General features: G+C 42.0%; 1 protein-coding gene across 1 annotated transcript; it reads right to left on the reverse strand.

The window, feature by feature from the left end:
- Window positions 1–647: 647 nt before the first annotated feature.
- On the reverse strand, window positions 648–24000 carry asap2a (ArfGAP with SH3 domain, ankyrin repeat and PH domain 2a). Its single transcript, XM_049741471.2, has 28 exons — window positions 23482–24000; window positions 15567–15639; window positions 13823–13968; window positions 13644–13718; window positions 10725–10774; window positions 9671–9800; window positions 9240–9325; window positions 9096–9171; window positions 8936–9022; window positions 8382–8485; window positions 8193–8262; window positions 8025–8112; window positions 7714–7762; window positions 7308–7474; window positions 6903–7036; window positions 6596–6690; window positions 6336–6525; window positions 6115–6200; window positions 5806–5921; window positions 5291–5358; window positions 5117–5224; window positions 4836–5037; window positions 4264–4431; window positions 4006–4111; window positions 3750–3808; window positions 3486–3565; window positions 3295–3414; window positions 648–2126 (listed from the first exon to the last, which is right to left on the reverse strand). Exons 1-28 carry the CDS (start codon window positions 23605–23607, stop codon window positions 2052–2054), a joined length of 2934 nt encoding a protein of 977 aa, XP_049597428.1. The 5' UTR covers window positions 23608–24000; the 3' UTR covers window positions 648–2051.
- Between the last annotated feature and the right edge of the window lie 414 nt (window positions 24001–24414).

The raw sequence follows: 24414 nt of genomic DNA on the forward strand, positions 1-24414 counted from the left end.
TTTACATAATTTGTTTGCGGGCTGTTGTAATTTTTCATTGCTGCCGCTAGAGGGCAGCATGCCCATAAGAATGGGCGTTATAACGTTAAAGTGGAAGCCACAGATCCGGATGACTGCTGAAATTTAATTAAATACAATTGAATGAAATTTTAAACTTGAATAAAATAAATAAAATGTTAGACCAGAAAGGTTAATTAACATACAAAAATAAATATACTCTTTCTATTTACTCAGTGTTGCTCATTCGTTACATGTAAACTTCAGATAATTCTAATACACAGAATAGAATGCGTGATAAAAGCACTTTGGAGCTGTTTAATTTACCATAGCTATCCACAAACTTAGTCTTGCTTTTTCTTCAGGAACAAACATGATTAACAGGCTTTAGATAAAGCAGTGTATCAGTCACATGGCTCCTTGGTTCTGTAATGTCTCTCACCTGCAAAGTGGAAAAGAAGATGGAAGCTGCCAGGAGATAATAAAGTGCAGGACACTTGATATACTTGCACTCACTGGAGTCAAGCCGAGAGTGGACTCATCATTTATGGAACAGAACAGGCACCTTGCTTTTAAAAGCCTTACAATCAATGACCATTTACACATATTGAGCCACTTTAATCACGCTTCCCAGAAGCAACAACAAGGCACTCTTTTGATTATTTTATTCCAGTTTAATTTCCCATTTACATACAGAGTCAATCATGACAACAGATGTTATTTTTACACTCACACTAAAGTCCAGCTGTGTTACCCACAGTCTCTTTACATTTAAATAACACACCTATGTACACATGTATAGATTACATCCTGTTTCCAGTGAGTTAATAATAATAATCAGAATAAACACCATGAATATTAGCTGCAATTTTCCTAGACACTCAGCAAGGCTTAGCTTTAAATGCCTTCTCCTACATCAGAACGTTGACTTTTGTATACACACAGTTGCTCTGCAACACATTTTAATTACATTGAATGCTTGTGTTAATATGGGGAAAAAAAACACAAATGGAGGGAGGAGGATGTTAGTTGCTGAAAAAGCCACGAGTTTGACATGTCTAAAACACAAACACATACATTCTACTGGCGTCAATGGCGCTTATGCGTGCATTTTTCTTGTGCGGGCCAATCGAAATGTCAACGCACAAAGAAAAGTCTACGTAAAGGCAGAATGGTAACGTGTCGTGAATGAGCGCATACATATAGGTACATTCAAAAGTATTCTTATTCTGGCGAAATTCGGAGTATCCGTAAATGATTCAAAAAACAAAGTTGTTATATATTACAATAATGAACATTTTTGGTGTTTTTTTTCTGCATTTTGAAAATTAGTCCGACATTGAGAAGAATTTTGCAGCATTCTAAAGGATCTTTGTAATTTCTAGCAAAATCTAAACGGAGTCATGTTTAATTATTCAAACAATTTACATTTGGTTAATTATATAGTGAACAAAATAACTTCTTGTCTCTTTGCCATCCAAAACTATTCTCTATGCATTGGCCAAATAAGAATGCACTTAAACTCAAAATGGGTCCAGATATGAATCATTTCTATTTTTTACATTTACCTAGCTGCTTAATAAGGCAGATGACAGGTGGAGCACACGCACATATATTACCCAAATAAAGCCTCATCATTTGACGAATAAATAAAGTGTTATTGTTCACTTTTCATTATAAGGCAGAGCAAGCGTGACACAATTGTTTTTTTTCTCCTCTCCCAAAATGGTATGAGTGGGAAGCCTCCTGCCATCGTTGGGCATGTTTGTAAAGTGGCAGGGTGACGCCAACCTCCTCTCTAAATGGATTTTGATTTGCTCGTGTACAGTGAAGGCCTGCTAACTGGAGGAGGAGGAGCAGGAGGAATTGAGTGGTGCACAACCTTCCATCATGTGTGACGGCGCGGCAAGGGAAAGTGCATTTATTGTGACATGTCCTTCACTACAATCATTTCAATTGTGTTCTAGTCACAAACAGCAAGCGGTTCAAAAACACATTGAATGTCATCACGGTCACCAAGACTGGGACTTGCTGACCTCCCCTGCAGTGACATTTCAGTCCACGATGAAGTGTACAAAGGTGACCGGGAAGGCTCCTCGTCTCATCGGTTCTCCTTCAATATGGCCCAGCTGGAAAGGAAAGGCCACAAGGGAATATGAGAACAAAACATTCCTCCACATGAGGGCAACTATTTAATGTCAAGGATACAGAATACGAACGGCACACACCTATTGGAGCTAAATTGGAAATTTTTTACGGGTTTTTTGTGGACTTGCTAGAAGGGTTTCGGGTGAAGCACCGTATTTTTCGGACTATAAGTCACTTTTTTTCATAGTTTGTCTTCTCCCGCAGCTTTTACTTTATTTTTCTTCTTCATAAATCATGTTTGACTGGTGTGACTTTGACTCTGAAGCAACTTAAGTCTGAAAAATACAATATGTGTTTCATATTCATGGCTGACAAGGAGATTCATTACTTCACAAGGCGTCTAAGATGTGACCGCTCATTACCTTGACATTGAAAAGCTCCATTTCTATACCTGAAAACAACAAAGCTAGAATATATTTGTGCACTGGCCAAGAAAACATAGCGGCGCTAACAATGCTAAATGCTGGGAGAGGATGTTAGAGACCCTTATGGGTGTGGGAGGGGGGGGGGACAGTGAGGACGGCTGCAGCTGGTTCACTTTCACACAAGGGGCTCCGCAGAGGAAGCGGGAATGGTGGTAAAGGGGGGGGGGGGGGTGAGCGGGAAGAGGCTTTTGTGTGTGAGACACGGTTCAAGATGAGCTCATGGCTTTTTGCTGGCGCTACCATGGTTACCGTGGAAATGAGACCAAGGATCGTCTTGAGGGTACATTTACAAGACGATTACCGTATTTTCACCAAATAGCGGCCTCGACTCGGATAAATACCGAGTATTAATCAGTCACAGGTTACATTATCCATTTAAACAAATAAATACCCCAATCAAATAGACGCCTTCTTTTTCTCCATCCAAAAATAAACGGATGCTATTGTTGAAACACAGACATTCAGTTAATTGCTGAACACTGTTGCTAATTAAACCCAAACAAAGAACAGACTGTCGGATTAATTAAAGCGTGGAAACAGTGCACATGATTAAAAAGGATCTCCTTTGGAGATGTTATCTTTTGCACTTTCCATCATTTTCATATGAACGATAATGTCACCCGCAAAAACTCACTGTCGCGTTGAGATTGTATTAAAATCCGATTTCCACTGCATTTGTGTGTTGCTAGTATTGAAAGACACAAACATATTTTGGGATACTGACCCACCACTCCTGGTCTTCCTCCCCATCCACCACAATGACCTCGCCCTCCGAGAAGGTCAGTTCGTCAGGGTTGTCTGCCATACAGTTATACATGGCCTTCACTCGCTTCGGCCTGTGCTTCTGAGAAGGTGATGACATGGTGAGACGTCGATGCAAGCTAGTGAGCGAGGCAAAAAGAGGGATGAACTTACAGTGTAGGGCTTCCTGGAGTGGTGAGCTGGAGGTAGAACGTGACCTATGGAGTTCTGGGGGCATACTGGCACTTCCTTAGCTGCACCAGGAAGAGGAAATGATATCAGAAAGACAACAAGGTTTGCACGCTTCCACAGCTTAAACTATCAAGCCTTCGGGTCGAGAAACAACTGACGTGTAGCTTTTTAATCGGACTGCGCGGTAATCAAGTTTTCCTGCACACACAAGGCCTATTTGCCTTTATTTTTTATCAGTTTACTCACTTGGCCGTTCGATAGACGCTGTCCGATTTGCTGGCGTTCGGTTGAAACTTTTATCATTGCTGGAAAACAGAAGGAAAATAAATGATTCACGGATGGAAGGCAGAACAGAAAGTCAAACGGCAACAAGGCCATAAGAACGGAAATCGTAATAAGAGATGTTTCTCATAGTGTAAAATAAAAATAAATAAAAATATATAATAATAATATATGATAATAATATATAAAATAAAATAAAATAATGCCCCTATGTCCTCACCCTGCCGACGACTTTTGTTGACTGCTTCTAGATCCAGCAGATCCTTGACTTGACTTGGAGTGTAAACTCATTGTGTCAATCTTCCCTGCAGGAGAAGCGCCTGAACCTGTAGCACATAGTGACACCTCTTTTACTTCACATACTATCTTTGCATATTCAAGCTCTGGTAAATGATGCTCTGATTACGTTTTTAATATACATTCATCCATTATCTGATCTGCTTACAATAAGATTCATAAATATTTAATAATATCTAACTTGTGTCATGCTTAGCTGCTGTAGAGGTGAGCCGAACGGGTGGCGCCGGTGGGTGCATGTTGGGGGGATCCGAAGACGACCGTTGCCGACCAACCAGGTCTATGGAAGCTGGCTTCCAGCTGCCTGACGACGAGGGCTGATTCATCCCGCCGAGGCCCGCTAACTGGACTACGAGTGAGGGAGAAGCAGAGGCTCGTCAAAAGAAGGAAGAGTAACGTGATTATACGTGAGTGGAATTGAGAGGGACACTAATAGGGGGAAGAGTGAAAGTGAGGAATGGCGTGCTCCTTGGCGGTACTCCAGAAGACCACTAACGTTATTAAAGAGGGTCTGTGACGGCCGCGTCACCGTGCGGTTGGCCAGTGGAGCTATGCTACGCTTTTTAGTAGCACATACAAAATCACACAGACTTTCCTTTAAGAAATTAAATTGGCTTGCTGCAAAACGTACATGGCGTCCAAATACGGACATGATGTCAGACGTCCGTTATTAACAGGCCAAAAGCATTACAGAGAAACCATTTTTACGACGAGGGCAATCTGCAATACAGAGAGACACTGTAATTCTTATACCAAGGTTTCTCGGGGGTAGCGGTGGCGCAGAGGTGGTGGCGGGCAGACCGGGCTGAGGTGGGTTGTTGTTTACGATGGTGCCGTAGGTCTCGTTGTTGACCAAATTTGGCAGATAGGAGCGTTGCTTGTCCTTAGCCAGGTGGGAGTTTGTGCTCGGTGTGTAACAGCTGACCGGACGCTCTTCTCTGCGGTGGGGGCTGGGCTGGAGAGCACAAAGATGTCTTAATGCTACAAAATATTTTGTGTTTAAAAGTTTTCCAATCAACCGGGATTACTGTCACCTTCTCATCGAGATCCTCATCACTCTCATCCAAGTCTTCATGCTGCAGGCACCATTCGTACTCCACGTGGACGTGCGCGTTGAATTTCCCTGCCAAGGCTTGGTTCAACTAAAATATGTAAAGAATTAGTGTGCATGTGGCGGGTGAGATCTTAAAAGCAGTGAGCTCGCTCACCAGCTCTTCACATTGATGGTGTTTGAGTCTACGAGCGATGTCCAGCGGCGTCTCCCCGGCCTCGTTAGCTGAAAGGGTGGATCGGATGAACGTGGAGTCAATAACAGAGCAAAAACTCGACCCGATTTGCTTCCCGTTTCCCACACTTGAGTCCTCTGCCTCTCTGTCGTCATTATCAGTGTTTTGCAGATGACAGGCCACAACAGAGGAAAGATTAGTGTTGTGAGAAAGAGTCGCCATGGAGCCGAAACTCTTGGGAACTAAACCGCACAGATGTGTGTTTGTGGGAGAAAAAAATCAGCATGATGTCCTTATATAGACTTCTCAAGGAGATGATTTCTGAGTCAGTAAATTGCGGCCATAAATCAAAAATTCAATAATAATTATAAAAGCAATTTAAGAAATCAATCAAATTGAAAAAAAAAAATATATATATATATATATATATATATATATATATATATATACTAATAAGTGTCAATAAATACAGAGGAAAAAAAATATTTTCTGCTTACGGATGTCTATGGAGGCTTTTCCCCTCAGCAGCAGCTTCAAACATTCACTGTTGTCAGTCAGACAGCAGTAGTGCAACGCCGTGCTGCCTTTGGCTGTCTGCTTATCCAAATTTAAACTGCAAGCAAGCAGAGAAAGCAAAAAAAAATGATTGTGATGAAGTAAAATATGACTTTCTGTACCCGTGATCAAATTTCGAGACATCTGTCCACCAGCTAACGTCAACATTAGCCTTTGAAATGTCACATGGATAAATGCTCGCCAAATGAACTCTCAGAAAACTGCTTTTCTCTTGTGTAGTTTTTGTTGACCTGTTCTGGGTGAGGAAGTCGACGATGTGAAGAGAGGTCCTGTCCACCAGCCTGACAGCCAGATGGAGGGCGGTCTCTCCTTGCTCCTGAAGGACAACGTCAAGAGATTAGACCTTTCATAGTGGACAAACTGAGCGTGACATAAATCAACACTCAAAAAAAGACACAGCTTGACCTAGACCTAATTTTGTGACCAGTGAGTGTGACTAGGTGTTACTGACATGTCCATTAGCTAGCGGTATGGGTTCCATCAGGTCCACCCCCTCGGCGTAAACTTGAATGAGGGAAACGATGTCACGAGCTTTAACGGCGTCGCACAACGTGTGGAGTCGTGAAGCTGAGTCGGGACATTTCTTCCTGGCGAAACGTTTCTCGGTGTACTTGGCGATGATGAAGTCTTTCCTCGCCTGCCTGATGGAAGGTGACGAGTGTCAGCTCATTAGAGGTGTCGGTCATGCGTATAAGCACGGCGGAGACTTACATGTCACTGGCCGGGTTGGGTTTCACTGCGTTTTCGGCACTTAAACCTGCTTCCATGATTTCATTGAAGACTGCATTCCCCACATTCTTGGCCAGCTGTGGAATGCAGTTAGTTAGAGTAGCGTCGCATTGATTCGACACTTAAATCAGGCATGCAATGGACATCCTAAACAAAACCCTGCACTTAACCACAAGGAGTCATGTGACCAAAGCCACAGGCTAAGTCAATCAGATTTTAACCTCCCCCCCAAAAAAAATGCAAGCATGCTTTCATCCTGCCACAATATTCCAGATTTATGGATGCCTACCAAGAGCTCGGAGGTGCTGAGTACATCCAGAGTGAGCGATTGGATCCTGGAGTAGTGGACGCCCAGCTCCCGGTGGATGCCGGAACATTCGATGCATGTGAGGATGCCCAAGTTGGTGGACAGCCACGTCGGGTCTGGAAAGAAAACAAGAAAATGTAAAACTCTAAAATATATATATATATTTATTATTTATTAGTTAATTTAAATAAATAAATAATAAATATATATATATATATATATATATATATATATATATATATATATATATATATATATATATATATATATATATATATATATATATAATTTATTATTACATTTAATTATTATTATTATTTTTATTTATATTTATTTTCAAAATACCATTTTATATGCTGTCAATCATTTCCCACTGTCATCACTTACTGGGCGCTCCACAATCGCAGCACACGTCGTTCCCCGTCATCCTCTTCACTTCAGACAGGATGGCCTTGGTCAACTCCTGCACGATGTTGTTCTCGCCGACGTGATGGTCGCCTTTGAAAGCCTGGTTCAGCGCCTCCTCCTTGCTGTTCTGGAGCACTGAGATCCAGCTGGAGGGAGGAGGAATGAAAATTTGCATGGGAAGTGATGAGGAGGAGGAGAAAGTAGGTGAAGGAACAAAAGAAAAAGTGAAAGTGGGGTGAATAGTCTCCGGGTAGAAGATAAAAATAAAGCAAAGTGTCAGACTTTGGTAGAAAGGAAGTATGGGAGCTGCACAATTGCTAAAGGAGGTAAACAAGATGAAGTTGGGCGGAAGCGTGAAAAAAAAAAAAATGGAACGGGCACTTACATTTGGCAGCCCTGGTCGTCTTCAGCCTGAAAGTGATACGTTCTGTCGTCTAAAAACAAAAAAGAAATAAATTGCTTTGTAATGAGTTGTACTTTTTTAATTGGCCTTTTTACAAAAACAGTAAAGCAGCAATGAGAAGATAACATCCTTGCTGGAGGTAAAAATAAAATAACAACCCCATCCTGCTTTCTACCCAGCTGTGACCTTCTACTTCCTTTGAACACCAATTTGAGAGCAGGAAGGAAAAAATGGGGAACGGCAAGAATATGGATAAAAAAGGGATGAATAAAAAAAAGAAAGCCTGGTCTTACGTGATATGAGGTCAAAGCTCTTCTTCTCGTCTGGATTGTGCTTCACCTGACAGGTGAGCAGATTGAGTTTGGCTGGCGGTCTGTTTGCCTGCAAGACGGAAAATAAATAAATAGATCAATCTGAATTGACGACAAAAGTTTTTGCCTAGGTCGTGGTGGTTTTCTTACCGTGCTGTGTGGGATCGTGAGGTATCCATTCTTAGCTGTGCATTTCCTCTTCTGCCACACTTTCCTCAACCTTCACCACACATTCATCAGCAGACAGATAAAACATGTTACATGGCATGTTTCACCTGATCACCTTAACAAATGAGTGAAACAATTATTATCATTATTATTATTTTTTTAACAACTCACCCATCACTTCTCTTGTAAAGATAGCCGCTGCGCTCAGTGCCATGCTCTTTGTTGCCTTGCGGCTGATGTAAGCTATAAGTAGTGCTTTGCCGCACCTGCGATTCCTGGAAAACACACACACAAAGACTATAATAGGAGCTTTTTTTGTTTTATATTTGTAATCAATGTCAACATTGACAAGTGGATGTTGTCAAGTGGTACTGTCTGGAAGCTGTAAATATCTCAAGGCCTGTGATGACACTAATACAATTGTATTGATATTATTTTTTTTACCGGAAGACATGCACAGAGCCAACAGAATTGCAATTTAAATAAAATTTTTAAAAAAGCTACTATAGTATTGGATAATATACCACAATAAAACTACCAACACATTAAAAACAGGAAACTACACAGAGTGAATGTTTTGTTTTTTTTAATCCACTTACTCTTCTAGACTTGTTTCACAAATTGAGGAGGCGGTAAAAGAGAGGAGAAAACTTCAGATAAGATCAAGATGTAAAAAGTGATCACAGCAAAATACATTTAAGTGTGTGTGTGAGTATGTGTGTTACCTCCTTCTGCTCTACTTGTAGTGCCGTTTTAAGAACATCCCGTAACTGAGTTAGCTGCTTGCGTTCCTCATCCTGCACCTGCTTAATCTGGAGATGAGATGAAAGAAAATGAAAATGCAAAAAAGGGCAGCTCATGAAGTGTCAAGAAAATATTTCTCACTGTGTGTAGATCTGTGGCTAGTTTTTCAATGGAAGGCTTCAGGTTGTCCACAGCTTTGAGACCATCCTGAAAAAAACTGGACCAGAAGAACAGTCAGATCCATGTGAAATAGTTTTTGCAAGAATCCAAATTGAATTTACTTACTTGCATTGTGCATGGAAATACTTGATGAGGTTCTGCAACAGGTCCACTCCCTTCTTGATTTTGATCTCATTGACCTTGAGCAGATACTGTGAAAATAGTCAAGATGGCCCCACTTAGGCAAAGGTTCAGCCAGAGGGAACATTTATTTCCCCCCCCCCCACCCTCTTCAATTCATCTTCTTCACTTGAAAGTAAAAATGTTATCCTTCAAGTTCATGAAAGTAAAACTTAAATCAAAACCGGCTCTGACTTTACAATCATAAAACATGTGAAGCGAGAATCTGTATTCCAAAAAATACACGTTCTGGATTGGAATATTTATCAAATAATGACAGTTCTGGTAAAAGGTGTTATTTTCCCAAACATCTCTGACATGTTTGGCACTTTGCCATTTTTTTTTTTAAATTGCTACCCAACGATAATGAAACTAACCTCACACATCTGCAGCTGAAAGAATCGCCTCTCCTTCTCCATCTCCTCGGCAATTTCCGCCCCGCTAATCTCCGTCCTGATCATGCCGTGTTGCCTCGCGTGCTCCTTCTTCTCCTTCTCTATCTTGGTGCTGCCAAAGAACATTGCAGGGGGTGAACTTGAGGAACCTCAACCCCCACCATAAATAGGTCTTTGTGAAATATCACAACTACTTTTTTGAGGGCAAGCAAGTGAGGGGTGCATCTTGGCAATTCTGGAAGTGATTTTACACAAAGACCAACAATGGGGCGCACTTCTGCAGGCAATGACTGAAACATAACTGGACCACAAAATGGAGGGGTGGCTCCATTTCCATGCAATTCTTTTGCAAATAAATAAATAAATAAATAAATAAATAAATAAATAAATAAATAAATAAAAGCAGCTTTGGATCGCCAATCGGAGAAATATTGCAGCACGTCTGAGCAATGCTAACGAAGAAAAAAAATCATATCAAGTCACTACTTTTCAGCTTCTGTCTGAACATCAGCAGCTGTTTTACCTGTCACATGGGAGGCTTCCATTGACAGGATTACGCTGTGTCAGCACATGCGTCCTCAGCTATGACCGTGTTTTACAAAATCATGATGGCTAATCCCGAAACACGGTTGCCAGGCTGTTTGGCCACAAGCCAAGACACTGCTTGTTCAACTGATGACGAGAATCCATTCACTTCCATTCCAACTTGACCTTACTGATGGTGGACTAATGCCATGCAGCATCAGGCTGAATACTTGATGTTGGCACCAAGACCCGACTGTCTCATTGGAAAAGTTTTGGAGAGACGAGCAGTATTACCCTTTCAGTAAAGAATGTCCTTTGCAGCTTGTAAGATATATATCAAAAGCTATAAACATCTTTTTGCATGCACAAGACTTTTCAGTGAGGGGAGGGGGGGAGGCATGCGGATAGAGGTTATTTACAATATTGTTAAAGTGAGAGAAAATCACAATGGAGGTGTTAAAGCAAGGGAGAGACACATTTCAAAACAAATTGGATAAAACTGTCTTCTTACACTTTAGTTTCGTAGTCCTTCCAGGCTTTGTCAAAAGGTTTTTTCAGATCCTGTGTGTCAAAAAAAAAAAAGACATTTATGTTGATGTTACAAATACAAAAAATTTACAGTAACTTTGACAAACAAATAAATACAAGATTGGCCAATCCATGCTGATTAGTCAACCCAAAAAAATATTTAGAATGAAGAATAGTGAAAGACAAAGCAACCATGGCTATGCAGACACACACAGGAATTCCACTGAGCAGACACGCTGAGAGCTTCCATACTGACTAATGAGCAAATTCAATGTGTATGCGACGATGAGAATCGACACAAGGGAATCCCCCTTCCGTGCATAGATGCTGTCTCAGCAGGGCGCAGGGAGGCCCGATTGTTTGGAGGACATTAAATTCCCCTTGGGTCACGCCTATGACAAGCAACGCTGATTTCTCATTGTCAAGGGTGAGCTTTAACCAACTTTTGATTAAACAGCATCCCCGCTGTTGCCGTGCTGATTAAAGGCAGATTAGATCCGATGCAAGTCGACACAATCACAGTCAATTCGGAAATATGAAACTACCAAAGAATTTGATCCATATCAAACTGATTTTAGATTGACGCTGCAGTGCCATTGTTTGATTTCCACAAGCTGCAGAGGAGTGAGTGGCATGCTCAACTTCTCAAACCCCGGGATCAGATTTGGTCCACTGAACCAAATCTAAGAGCACTCTGCCACTCACCGAACATTTGAAGAGTAGCCGGGGAAACCAAAGTTTAGAGCCAACGGGAAGCTGATAAAACAAACTGCAAAGTGGGGCAAGATGGAAGGAAATATCACAGCCGGAGACACGAGAAAAACAGAAAGTGCTAAAAATATCATACGTGGGCATGGCTTGGCAGAAAAGGCCAAAACGGGGGCACAATAGTCCCTCTGGGAGAAGCAGCATTTAGTACCCTTGTTCCCATTTTGGCTGGAATTCAGGAACAAAGCTAGAACATGGTGTTATGCCCTTCAAAATGCTTCCATTAGCAAATCTACCATCTTTCCCAATTCCATGCTGAATGTGCAGCAAGGTCAGCACCAGTGGAGACCAGGTTTTGTACTTGGGCAAGAGTCCATCTACAAAGTACTCAAAATAGATCCAACAAGAGCACCAAGGTTCTTTATATAAAAAAAAAATAAAAAATAGGATGTGCAAGCTAAGGCAGTGTAGTGGTTCACATTTCTGACTTCCGTACAACTGGCGTGAGATCAATTCCCGCCGAATCACAAGCACCCCCCCCGCTGGCAACATGCCAAGGGTGTAGTCTGCCTTTCACCCAAATTCAGCTGTCATAGTCCAATCTTGCCAAGACAAAGTAACCATACAAAAAAATGGACAAATCATTTTTATCTAAAAATCTCAAGCGGTAAGCAGGAGTGGGTGGTTCACCAGCGGCCGGACCACAACGAGACGAGGTTCAGCTGGACTCCATTCAGAACCACTAACGCCCTTCTCGTCTCGCGTCTTACTTGTGCAAACACAGATGATGCTACAGTGGCCATCCAAAGCATGGGATGGCATGACATCATGCTGGCGTCCACTTTGAAAATCCCTCCCGTTTGCACAACTGACTTTTAGACTCAGCACTTTTCATTTTCCGCAGCCTGGGAGTGTATTAAGCTTGTTTATCTTTAAGAGGGACACCAGCAGGTCCTGCGGGAACTCATGCGTGGTCATTTTAGTAGGAGCGGGAGCTAACCCAAACAAAGTCCAGATTGTCTTGGGTGGCCAAAGGAGAAAAGATGACGTGGAATATTTTTTTCTTTGCTGAGCCAAAAGCTAGAAAGGTTGCTAAATTAGTCACTAGCAAGGCATTGGTATTACTACTGACGAGAGTAGTGGGTGAGTATTGACGTGTTTGTGGAAAACATTAACCAGCAGGAAATTAATCCTGCATTCCACAAAACTGGGAAGTCCAAAACTTCCTGCTTTAATTTGCAAGTTACTCTACAGAGCCATATTTTGTTTTCAGTACTTTTTGAATTTTTAAAAATTGCTGTTCTCTATGATGAACAGATAAAATTAGAGTTGGTTTAATAAAATTAAATTGCGTGGCATTTCTCCACATTGAATACCTCCATGAGTGACATTTATTACACCGAGTTCTCGACTTTTTTTTTTTTTTTTTTTACCCCCCAGTCCTTCTTTCGTGACGTTCAAGTCGAGTTGTTACTTTGTCTTTTTCTCCCTATGGCTTCGGCGGCTTGTCAAGCGAGTCTGGACACGACACCGCTTCCCCATCTGCTGACAGGTCGGTCTCGTGGGAAAGCCATACAGGGCGATAATGGAGAAGGAGGAAGATGATGATGAAGGTGAGAAGAGGGCTGGGAATACGGGAATAAGAAACTTCTGAATATTGTCTTGAGCAATAAGTTAACGGGCAGAATTTTAATGAACTCCATTGTACTGAATTATTAAAAAAAACTATAAGTGGTGAAGCATTACGAGTAGAAATGCTGTGGATTTTTTTTTTTTTAAAGGGGAGGGGGGGGCTAGCGGTGCAGGGTTGCGAGAACAATGACAGGAAGCCATGTCAGACGCTTGGAGAAAACATCGACAAAAAAGAACAAGGAGAGACAAACAGTTCTGAGATAGCGAGACGGACCGTGCGGCTGGAGGTCACGGGGACACGTTTCCATAGCTACCAGCCTCATTGGAGCTGACTTAATCTCATCATATTGTCACTGTAGCGCCAGCCGCTAAGCAAAGACAAGGAGTAAAAGGTCACGAGGTCACAAGTAACAAGTGTTATGCAACAACGAGTAAATATGGGAGAACTGACTTTGCCTTTGTGATTTTAGTTTTGTTGCTGATTCGGCAAAAATCCTCCCAGTTTGTCATCCATCCCATTCATAAAAGTTTGCTTGTAAAGTGACACCAGTAGCTGACTTACCCCTTTGACTCCTTTCAGGTCTCCTTTCAGCAGGCTGTCCAGAGGAAAGGTGATGATGTTGTTCATGTTCTGGAACTAGATGACACACACACACACATACGGTGTTCAGTGTGTGCCTTCAGGCATTTGAGACAATTATGGCCAAAATGGAAATTCTCTCCCCAGTGGATTTTACCTACCAGGTTTTTGAAGAGCGCAGTGAGCTCCTTGGTGAAGACGGAGAACTTGAGGAACGCTGAGCCCAAATCGGGATCGTCTCTATACACACAATTTTCTCCAAACTTTTCCAAGGCCTGAGTGTACTGCTCCTCATTCTCAACGTGAGCTGAATAAAAAAAAAACACACACACACACACATATATTCAGGTCAGCTTTGACAGATGCTACAAATACACAAAAAATGAATCTAATGGCACACCACAAAATACAAATGTTGATTAATTTATAGAAAAATCCTAAAAATACACAAATTAGTGACCTGAATCTTCCATTGGTGCACCTTAGCTATCTTGGATGAAAAGGGGAACATTTAATATAATCAGGACAGCAGCAGAGCTTGGGAAGGCGCTCAGGGGGGGATGTTGCCATGACAACCATCACAAGGAAATATGACGTGTATGTCTGCGTGTAAAGCACTAGAGGTTAGCGCTTCAAGGAAAGAGGAGGAGTGTTAAAATGCAAAGGTGAGCACTAAAGCACACCTGGAGCGACGCGGCCGTGACTCACACAAACACACACAGACACAAAGCAGACAACATCGGTGCAGTTTTATAGATGGAGCTGCATCACATCATGTCTGTGGGTAGTCTGTCGGCAGATATGCACTTATTAGCTGAAAGCTTCTGAGTCACTCGTAAGTGCAAAAACACATCAGAGAAGTCTAATTTGAGACACAAGGTTAAGTCACGACTTTGTTTGACTAAACATTTTACCATATGTGTGGTCTACAAAGACTTTTTTTTTTTTATTCCCTTTTGCTTTTTTGCCACTGGTGAGCAGCAACACAACAAATTTGGTTTCCATTCAGTCGCACGTAATAAAATCTCCAAGGGTCAAACATAAAGTGTGACCTGATCTCAACACTTTTGAGTTAACTTTTTAAATTAAAGTACATTGCACCAGCGTGAGCTTTTATAGTTTAGTTGTCATTGTAGAAATGTGCAATAAAGCACTTAAGAACTATCAGAATGTTGGCTTTAATAATACTGGATTGATTTACTTCTCAGCCAAAATTTTATTATCTTTTAATGCTAACATAGCAAGATAGCGTTTACATAAACAGGCCTCTGTATATTTACATTATAAAGACCAAAAAAAAAAAATGGCCGCACAAGGTTTCATGGATCTGACTTGTTTGTATTATAAACAAATAAGAATCCGGGTAGATCGATTTTCTAATACCGAGGCTCAGTTGGTTAAACTAGCCCAGCAGCCCAGTGGCTTAAATCATGTTTTTACTGTAAACACAGGGATTTCTCTTTTTAGTTGTCACAGCACAAAGACGCAATTCCAGCGATGCGTGTTAATAACGTGACGGGAGGTGAAAGCAGCCGTGTGTCCGCCCGCGCCTCGGCGGCCCTCCCAGCTGTTCCTTTGAGAATCGGGATCAGACAGCTGTCGCGGGGACCACAACAGAGCTCGCAGTGTTCACCCAAAGATGTGCTCAGCACATTGTTCGCATGTCTCTCGCCCCTGACTCGCTGGCTTTCTCGCCATCAGCGGGGGCTCTGGCAGGTCACACAAAAGACGCTGGAAAACACTCAGCCAATCAGAACAGACGTTCCAATGTCTGAAGCGGAATATGTACGTGTTGGGACTACAGAAGCGGACCTTGTCGGGGTGCATTATTGTCCCTGCTTGACCCCGATGCACATTAGCTGTAACAGCAAACATGACCCAAAAATAAAAAATGACAAAACTCACCCAAACCAGACGTGTAGATGGCCTTCACCGACTTTTTCATCTTGTATAAAACGCTCCGGTCCACATCTAAGGCCTGAAATGGATACAAAGAAGAAAATGTGGGACAAGGAGGATTTCATTCAAATAAAAAACACACAAACTAATAGTGGAGATTTCTGGAAATGACATTGATTGACATTTAAGTGTTGCTTTTTTGAACTTCTCACTCTGCATGCATGCGGAGAGCCCACTTTGTGTGCTGTGTATCTACACTGACTGCAAAGTAATGCATTATTCAAGGCAGCGCTAAAAATAGACATGCTCCCCACAGTTATTGTATTTATTTTATGGGATGTGTGCTTGTGTGAATTTCTTCGTGTGTGAGCTGCTACGACAACAGTAATTTGGAATATCCAGAACGTCCTCAATGAGAGAACCAAAATAAGCACAATGGTGTTAAATTCTTTCGACATGACAACACAAGTTGCATTACTAAATTTGGAAATACAGAATTCTTGTGAGAACTCTCATATTTGGATTGTAATTTCAAAATATAGTGCAGGTCAAGCTAATATTATGGCTGATGATTGTATAGTCAATAAATGCAGCTGAGACAATACGCCACTGTACCTCGAAGGAAACGGGGCGATTTTGAGGAGACCTTATTAAGTATGTCTGCTCAAGCGGGAAAAAGCAATGTTTACCTAACTTGCTCCCCCCCTATCTGCTTAACACGTATCAGATGCTCCAGACACTTTGCATACAAGAATGGCACAATGACTCCCATTCAGGAACAGTATGCACAGCACTGTACACACACACACACACTTTCATATTGCTGGTTTGTCTATAGGTGTTTGCAGTGTACCCCCACCTCTCACCCAAAGAGAGTTGGGATAGACTCCAACTCAACCGCAATCAAAATGAAGACAAGAGACGCTATAGAAAATGGGTGGAGAAAAAATAAAGCACCAAATGTCTACATTCTGTTTACATATATATAATCGGTGCATATAAAAGCTGCGGTTTTATTTCCTTAGGCGCCTGTTAAATGACTCATTTGTGTCATGTGTCATTATCCAATTAGTTGCGATCTGTCACAGTGAGAGAGAAATTCCCCATCTCAGACTTCACACAAGTGTACAAAAGTAAAAAAAAAACAAAAAACTTTCTGAGCCAAACCAGTTTTCCTTGTTATTTTTGTACGGAAAAGTACAGAAAACTAAAATGATGATGATAACCATAGAACCAATCATTAAAATCTTTTTCCTCAGTCTGAGCAATACAACAGACAAATACAATCATTAAGTTTAATGTATACAATAAAGACAGATACTGCAAATTGAAAAATATGTGAAGGCTTTAAATCCGTATTGGCAAAAAAAAAAAAAAAAACATTTAACCTTAAGAGCAGCTTTTGTGGACCAATTACCTCATAACCTCAAATGTCACGTATTAGCTAAGAAGCTCCATCTATCAGTTAGCTGATGGGCCAGCTTAACCTCTATTTGACCTCAACAAGTAATCACCCTCCGAATCAATTTGACCATTCCAAGCTGTAACACACGGTCGCTCACAGATTCAGCCAGGAGGCAAATTCTCTCCGGCAAAGTCTCCCAAAGCGAAAGAATCAATGGCTGTTTGCACTCTGCAGGCTTGAGGGAAGTGACTCGGCCCTCTTGTTTGGAACGCGGGCCTCCGATCTAAAATTAGCTGGTTTTAACCCAGAAACTATTCCCGGGGGAATTCCGTCGCCTCTGAGGCTTCCAAAAATCGGAGAATCTTCACACAATAGAAGCTGCTTGACAAAAGACGATCACTGCATTGTTAGCATTTCCCTCGAAAGCAGCTCGTGGGCGATAAATGAAAATCTCGGACTCAACCAAAATAATACCTGACATCATTATGACTATCAACGTTTTGATTATCAGGCACCATCTGTTGCGGGACATCTACAGTGGGTCATGAGGGCCGTTGCCATGGAGATCCATTTACTCATAGTTGAACGTTTCCTGAGTTTGTGAGTAAGGTATGAGTAGGACAAGTGAAAACTTTGGCTCTTGTACAACTATTTGGGGATTGCTTAAGTCTGTTGTAACCGAACTGAATTGCAAATCACGACTTCATCTCCAAGCCGCATCCAATCTAAGGAACAGATTTCAGTTGATTGTGAACTTCTGCCAAGTCTGAACACTCAACATAATGACTAGCTAACATTTGGTCTCTGGGCTTACCACTCCAGTCTTGGAGATGATAGTAAAATATTTTTGCTGATTCAAGGCTTTACAATGAGCTATCATTGACAACAACAGCTCCATCCAGTTGTTCAACTCATGTTCTTCTTCTCTCCGTTTGTCTGAAAACATTCCTGGATGATTGCATGCAGACAAGCCACCCGGCTTCATTGTTTGTACCACTTAAGTACCTTGCGATGACAACATGTCTGTAATTCAAGATGGTCTTACGCGTTCCTCAAAGGCCTGGTTGGCATTCTGGATTCACAGAAACACAAACTACAAAACAGAGCAATACTTTACAAGGCTAACGCTAACTTAACCCAAGGCAGTCATGAGTAAAAAGTCTCCCATGTGAGGTCGATGATACCAGGTAATGAGAAGGCAGCAGTCTCGCATTTAATTATCCCATTTATTTGCTGGACGTGCCTATTGGAGAAGACATCTTGTAACTTTTAAGTCAAGATGTTGCGGAGTATATAAACACGGACTGCTTAATATGTGCCAGACACTGCGTGGCTGTTCTCCACCTGTGTTCTCCTGGTCAGGAAAAACTGCTTTCCACAGTTCAGTCAGTGTAAACACAGCAGTGTTCGTCCTGCGGAAAAGCTATGACTCATCCAAAACATATGTCAAATATACAGTTCCACCTTGCTGGCCCGGAAGAATCCCGCGGGCAGAAATCTGAGGAGATGAGACAACGTTACAGCCGGGCTGTTACAAACATGTTCTGTTCCCAGGTAAGGCATTGGAAAGTCTGAGGACTGCTAGTCCATGAGTCTCCCAGACATTTGTGTAGAAACCAGGAAGCCTTTGTCCTCTGTCTACTTGAGGATTCATCACAGTCAAGGTCTTTCTGCACAACTCCAAAGTTAAAACGTTTGACTTAGCTTCTGGTAGTACTTTATGGTTCACTATAAAGTGAGCAGTAGCTCCAGGCCCTGCCGCAAGATGTCAAAAGTAACGGCAGGATGTCAACATCAGTTGCAGTGCAAAGAGAAAACAAACTTTCATGTTCACTGCTGAGACGTTTCGCATTTTACAAGGACCTGGGCGGGCCATTTGTTTCGTTTGGTTTTCCCAGGAGACTGAGGTATTTCCATCAAAACTTTTCCATCATTCTAAGCAAAGGTGAGCATATTTCAAACCAAATTGCGAGATCCAGAAGACCGTGGAAACCTGGTAGCACCTTGTATACTTTGAGTACTATTTTAAAAAGGTAATAAAGCAGCAGGAGACTCATAAAAGTATATTTGTTGGGATGAAATGTGCCAAGGTTTTTTTGGGAAGGGGAAACAGCGGATGTCACCTTGGAGAGTCATTTTGGCTCTTTCGCATGAACATATGCATCAACCCCATGGTGTCAGAGCGGTAGCGGGAGCTCTTACCGCACTATTAAATGGAGCGTGACAGCGTTCGGGAGAATCACAAGGGGAATTGGGCTTGCTTGTCGGTTTCTAATCGACTGCAGTATCAAGCAGTGTTACAGTCTGAAGAAAATGGAGAAGGCTGGAGTATGCCAATATTGCAACTTTGCGATAGCTGATGGATTCGGTTTCTCCGAAAAGCAATAATCTTGTGACAGCTGGATTCATCGGTGGAATTTGATATCAAAGCAAGCCATTTATCGTGAAGCCATAACAGAAAATGCAGATGATACTTTGTATTATTTTATAATTCTGTGGACCAGGTGCCACAATGTACTGTTCAGTCATTTCAACGTCTTAGGTTTCTTGTCCAGAGGTGTAATGATAAAGATAACGTATTGCTAGAATCTTCAATTATTTTTACTTTACTATAATCACATTTCTTTGGTCTGATGTCAAATGTGACAAATTCATTCCGACTCCCTTAATTTAAGGTAAAATGATCCCCAGAGAGATTCTGGGTCATATCTTTGAGTGAAAGTGACTACGGGAGAACAACACATAAGGACTCACCCTCCCACTCGAGTGTTGCGGACGACAAATCAATGGTGGAGTTCATTAAAGAAGAAGCCCCGCCTGTCAGAGGACAATAGCCAGCAACAGAGGTTGTCTCGGAGAATCTGGTAGAGGACAGACTGATGGATGAGGAGCGTGTCATATGCTTTTGACCGCCACCAAATGCCGCGAGTGTCCAACCCCTAACCTCTTTTTGGGCTAATAAGTAGGTAGTACCCCCCCTGGCCCTTCAAGTCTCATTCACCATGGTTGAATCAAGTGTTTGAACTTTTCTTCTAAACCCCTGGTTAAGATTGTGGCTTTACACTGATTGGGTCCAGACGGTAACCTTTACCCTGGCCCTGAAGGAGCCACAGAGAAAGCATCCGCATAATGAAGGCCTTGATAGTTTGTCTCTGCATGATAACGCCAACTCGACAGTATGAGCTGATCTCAAACCAAGAACCCCACAGGAATTAAAAACGTGTAAAACCAGTAGCCAAGTAAGCTAAATGTCTGAGAACAACCACATTCTTATTTTTTGGGGATATTTATCAACGGTGTTGGATATGTATGTCCGAAGCCAGACGCAAACACTGAGCTAATCCTTCTCGAATCCTATTTCAATTAGAGGGAGCATTAAGCTCCTTAGGAGATGTACTCAAGACTGGCCATATCTGTTCACTTGGGACCGACTGACCATTTAGGCAATATGTGGGAGTGCTTGTCCATCCCATCCTATCCCATCCATGTGTCTCTAAGACTATTAGATGAGGATTTCACCGCCAATTGATAATCCACGTGTCTGGATCCTTGTTAAAACTTTCCACTGAGCCACCTGTTCGAAGACAGCAGCTGCTACTCCCAGCGTGGCCGCTATCGTTCCCGCCAAACGTTGAAAGGGGCGGAAGAAACTGAGCTGTAGAAATCCCAGAAACAACACAAGATGTCAAACCAACACATGGTCAAGACGTACGAGGGAACACTTGCCACCTCGTGTCATCATCAGATTAGCTTATAAAATAGATCGTGTTGAATGAGACGTTTAAGTACCTGCTAGCGGTGAGCTACAATAACAGTCGTGTAGCGCCGAGAGATATTAAGTGTGGCCAGCTGGCAAGATGGTATCACAAGAGACCAGAATCGAGTTAGGAAATTGAGCGGTCCCACGATTGTGGGTTCATTGTGGTTATAGAAGGAGCTCATAAACTCTCTTTAGTTCATAGAAAGCTACTTGCTTTTTAACGAGCTTCATTACGTTGCTATGTGTTATGCAATCATCTGGAAACTGAAAGGCTGGTATGGTATTCACGGTCAGTGCCAGCAGTTGCCTAATTGATGCTGGGAATACCGTCCCCGATTCCCAGAGGTATTCCGACAGTAGTCCCGCTACAAAATCAACAGCGAGGCAACTTGTTTGAGCTTTGCATAGCTGGCATACCGCTGTGAAAGCAAGCTCTGCTGGATGAAATGATGGCCAGCTGGAGAACAAATCACTTTGGGTGTTGCTGTGCTTGACAACCTTAAGTAACTGTAGCAAATCTTCCCAGAGGTCAGCGAGGAGCATTTTAACCAAGATCAATACTTCACAAGGAGGTCAACTCAACCCCTGAGGGGGGGATATTGACAACTACTTCTTCTAATGGAACTTGTGCGGTCACATAATTTTACATGTAAAGACACACAATACACAACCTCTAATTATTCAGACATTTTTCCATCTATATTTTTTTAGGAGATCTGTGAAAAAAGTGGAGACAGAAAAATTTTACAGAAGTACAAACGGGGGGGGGGTCGACATCCTGTTTAATGGATGAACTGGTTTTTACCATGCTGGTTTTACAAGCATCAACACACACGAGTGCAAACACACATATAGGGGCTCTATGAACTGCACTTGTTTCGCAAACAATTTCGGAGAAATGAGAGATAAGCTCCTGTCCGAGTTGCTCTCTACTTGCTGCAAAACTTCGGTCGTGTCCGTTCGGAGCAAACTGGAAGTTTGCAAGCCATCTGGTAGAACAGATTTGTGCATTAATCACACAAGGCAAACCGATTAATCCCCTTTGTTAGCACATTGCAACCCAAGAAAAACCTTCAAACAGACGCATTGTCATCACTTAAAGGATTTGCCTTCTTGGAAGCTAAATCGAGAAGGTTGGAACTAAGTTGAGAGCAATTATCTTCTTTAGATTACTGCTTCAAAGTTCCTATCAAGAAAACAGTCAATAAGTGATGCAAAATGTGCATTTGTGATTGTTTGGAGAGCAAACCACAATAAATGGAATCGTTCACCAAGTGTACCACCGCAGACCGAGCTAACAGCTAACAATAAAGCCTTGTGTCGGCTGAGCTTGAGGTCAATGTCAGCGGAACAACAGTTGAGCAGAGTCAACAGCGACAAACCTGTCTTTTAATCTATTCAAAACGCACCCACTGGTCGGTCTCCACAAATTTCACACGCTGAACTGAGTGCAAGAAAGGTAACCCCCAAAGCAGATTCATCATAAACCAGCAACAATGGTGGCCAGGTGATGATGTCAGCGGAGAGCCCGATAGCCTGAGCAGGTGTCTGTCGGTGTAAAAATAAAGCGAGGTGTAGAAGCTCAGACAGTTTAAGCTGTTGACACAGAGCCCAGATGTGGATTAGCTTTACGTTTTAAAAAAAAAAAAAAAAAAAAGGCTATTCTCTTGGTAATGTTTACACAATGGGAAGGTGGAAGGAATTGTGAAACTACTGAAATTCAAATTACCTTCCAGCATGACGTCACAACCTGAAGCGACCTCAGTTAGGTGAGCATTAAAGGATTAATGGCGCTTATGGTTTTGCTACTTGTTACACTTGTCGGACTGAATGCTGAGCTGCACACAGGGCAGCTCAAGTGATATTTTGTCACCGTGCGACTTGAGCATCAGTGTTTATCCGATAGCCCGCCGCCACAACTAGTATTTTGCAAAAAGTATTGTCATGGTACTAATTAAAAAAAACGTAATAGCTTAAAAGTGAATTCTGTTTTCTTTCTCAGAGGTTCCTCTCCAGTTTGTTTGCTTACAGGTAAAACAGTTGCAGACAGGAAGTGATCAACCGGCCTTGGTCACCTGACATCTTCCAGAGGCAGAGACACACTAACACATATACACACCACTGGCTGCCAACCAGCTCATGTGGGAAATTCTATTTTTACCGCCGGGGCTGGGCGAGGCTCTAAGTCGTGGAGCACACAAAGTCGGGAAACTCTAGCAAAGGAGAAGGACGCTGATGGGGAAGGAAACGGAAGCCCTTCTTCAGAAAACCTGCATGGAAATGTGCTTCTCTGTGTACACACACACACACACAGTGTAATGCAACAATTTAAAAAATGGACAGCAGCAGCATATACTTACTGATCTTGTTAAGTCACTACACACCAAAAGGTGTATGCAAAGCATCCATTTGTTTGAATGTTAATGTACACTCACTCATATAATACAGTAAGTCTGCATTTATAACCATTTTGATAGCTGCACATTAGTTAGCAAATACAATAAGAATGGATGTTATTAATTTGATTTTTATGTATTGAAAATGTAAGGGAAAATATGCAATTCCTTTTAATTGGTTCAAATATATTTATATTGACTTCTATCCATGACCACAATGTATACAGACAGGATAATTAAACTTCAGTGATGCACAGATTTTTTTTCTTTTTTAATTTACAAGTGCTATGACTCAATACAGTTGGGAAATAGTGCACTAAAGAAAAAAGGTGTATTTGCATTCCCACCCGTTGCACTCACCTCCTCCAGTGCGGCCACCGTGTTCCTGCAGTGGGACATCCTGGTGGTGAAGTTGGAGGCGGTGGGTGACTTGTAGTCCTCATTGGTCTCCACCACAAACTCAGACACTGTGATTTGGTCAGGCATAATTAAAACTCCCTTACCCCCTTTACTGTCTGATAAACAGCAGAATACGAGCTCTTATCCCCGATGCCTTCTTCTCGGTGTTGGTTTGTAAAAGTTCAAAGAAGCGGTCGTAGTGTCCTTGACGATCCCGGCTGACAGTGAACCATGTCTGGGTAGATCTCAGACAACGCTCGGTCCCCGACACAGTGCTCCGCGGTGATGGATCGTATTCTTAACCTTTAGTTGCTTTTCAGTGAAGTATTGCCAGTCCATTCAGGTTAAATAGTTGTCCCTCGGTTCGATGCAGACACCAAAGTTCCCTCCGTGGAGTCTATTGTCCTCCGTTGTATTCAAACGTGGGACGAGGTGGAAGGGCTCACTGCGGCGAGCCGGGGGGAACAACAATAAAACGGTTTCATCCGGAGCGCATGAAATCCACAAAGGTAGAGGAGGGGTTCAATGGACCGGCAGCAGCCAATAAGAAACGACGGCTGGTAAAGGAAAGCCAATCAAAACTAAGCAAAGGCGTGACCTTATGCTACCTTCAAACCCAATTTAAACAGTTGTAATTATAACGACTTTAAAGAAATCCCCTGGACACGATTAAAAGGAAACTCGACTGAGCAAGATCTAAGATTTTATTGTGGATTTTTATTCACGACTATGGTATTTTTTTTTCATGTGCACATTTTAAAACTCCTGTCTTTGGTTTAGTTGTTTGTTCAGGAAAAATGTTCTAGTAGTCCATGAATGCAGCGTATGCTAAAATTTTACAAATTTCACCAGTGTTTTTCCTTTAAAATAATGTGATGAATGAATGAATGAATC

The sequence above is a fragment of the Syngnathus scovelli genome, chromosome 14, assembly GCF_024217435.2.
Source record: "Syngnathus scovelli strain Florida chromosome 14, RoL_Ssco_1.2, whole genome shotgun sequence".
Lineage (NCBI taxonomy): Eukaryota > Metazoa > Chordata > Actinopteri > Syngnathiformes > Syngnathidae > Syngnathus > Syngnathus scovelli.

What these genes read in the sequence shown, in the direction of transcription:
- asap2a (XM_049741471.2), bottom strand. Translation starts at nt 23,607, where the DNA reads ATGCCTGACCAAATCACAGTGTCTGAGTTTGTGGTGGAGACCAATGAG. An exon ending in ACCTGAAAGGAGTCAAAGGG is followed by an intron (nt 10,775 to 13,643) that starts GTAAGTCAGCTA and finishes TTTGACACACAG; the next exon opens with GATCTGAAAAAACCTTTTGA. An exon ending in TCACGATCCCACACAGCACG is followed by an intron (nt 8,113 to 8,192) that starts GTAAGAAAACCA and finishes TCCGTCTTGCAG; the next exon opens with GCAAACAGACCGCCAGCCAA.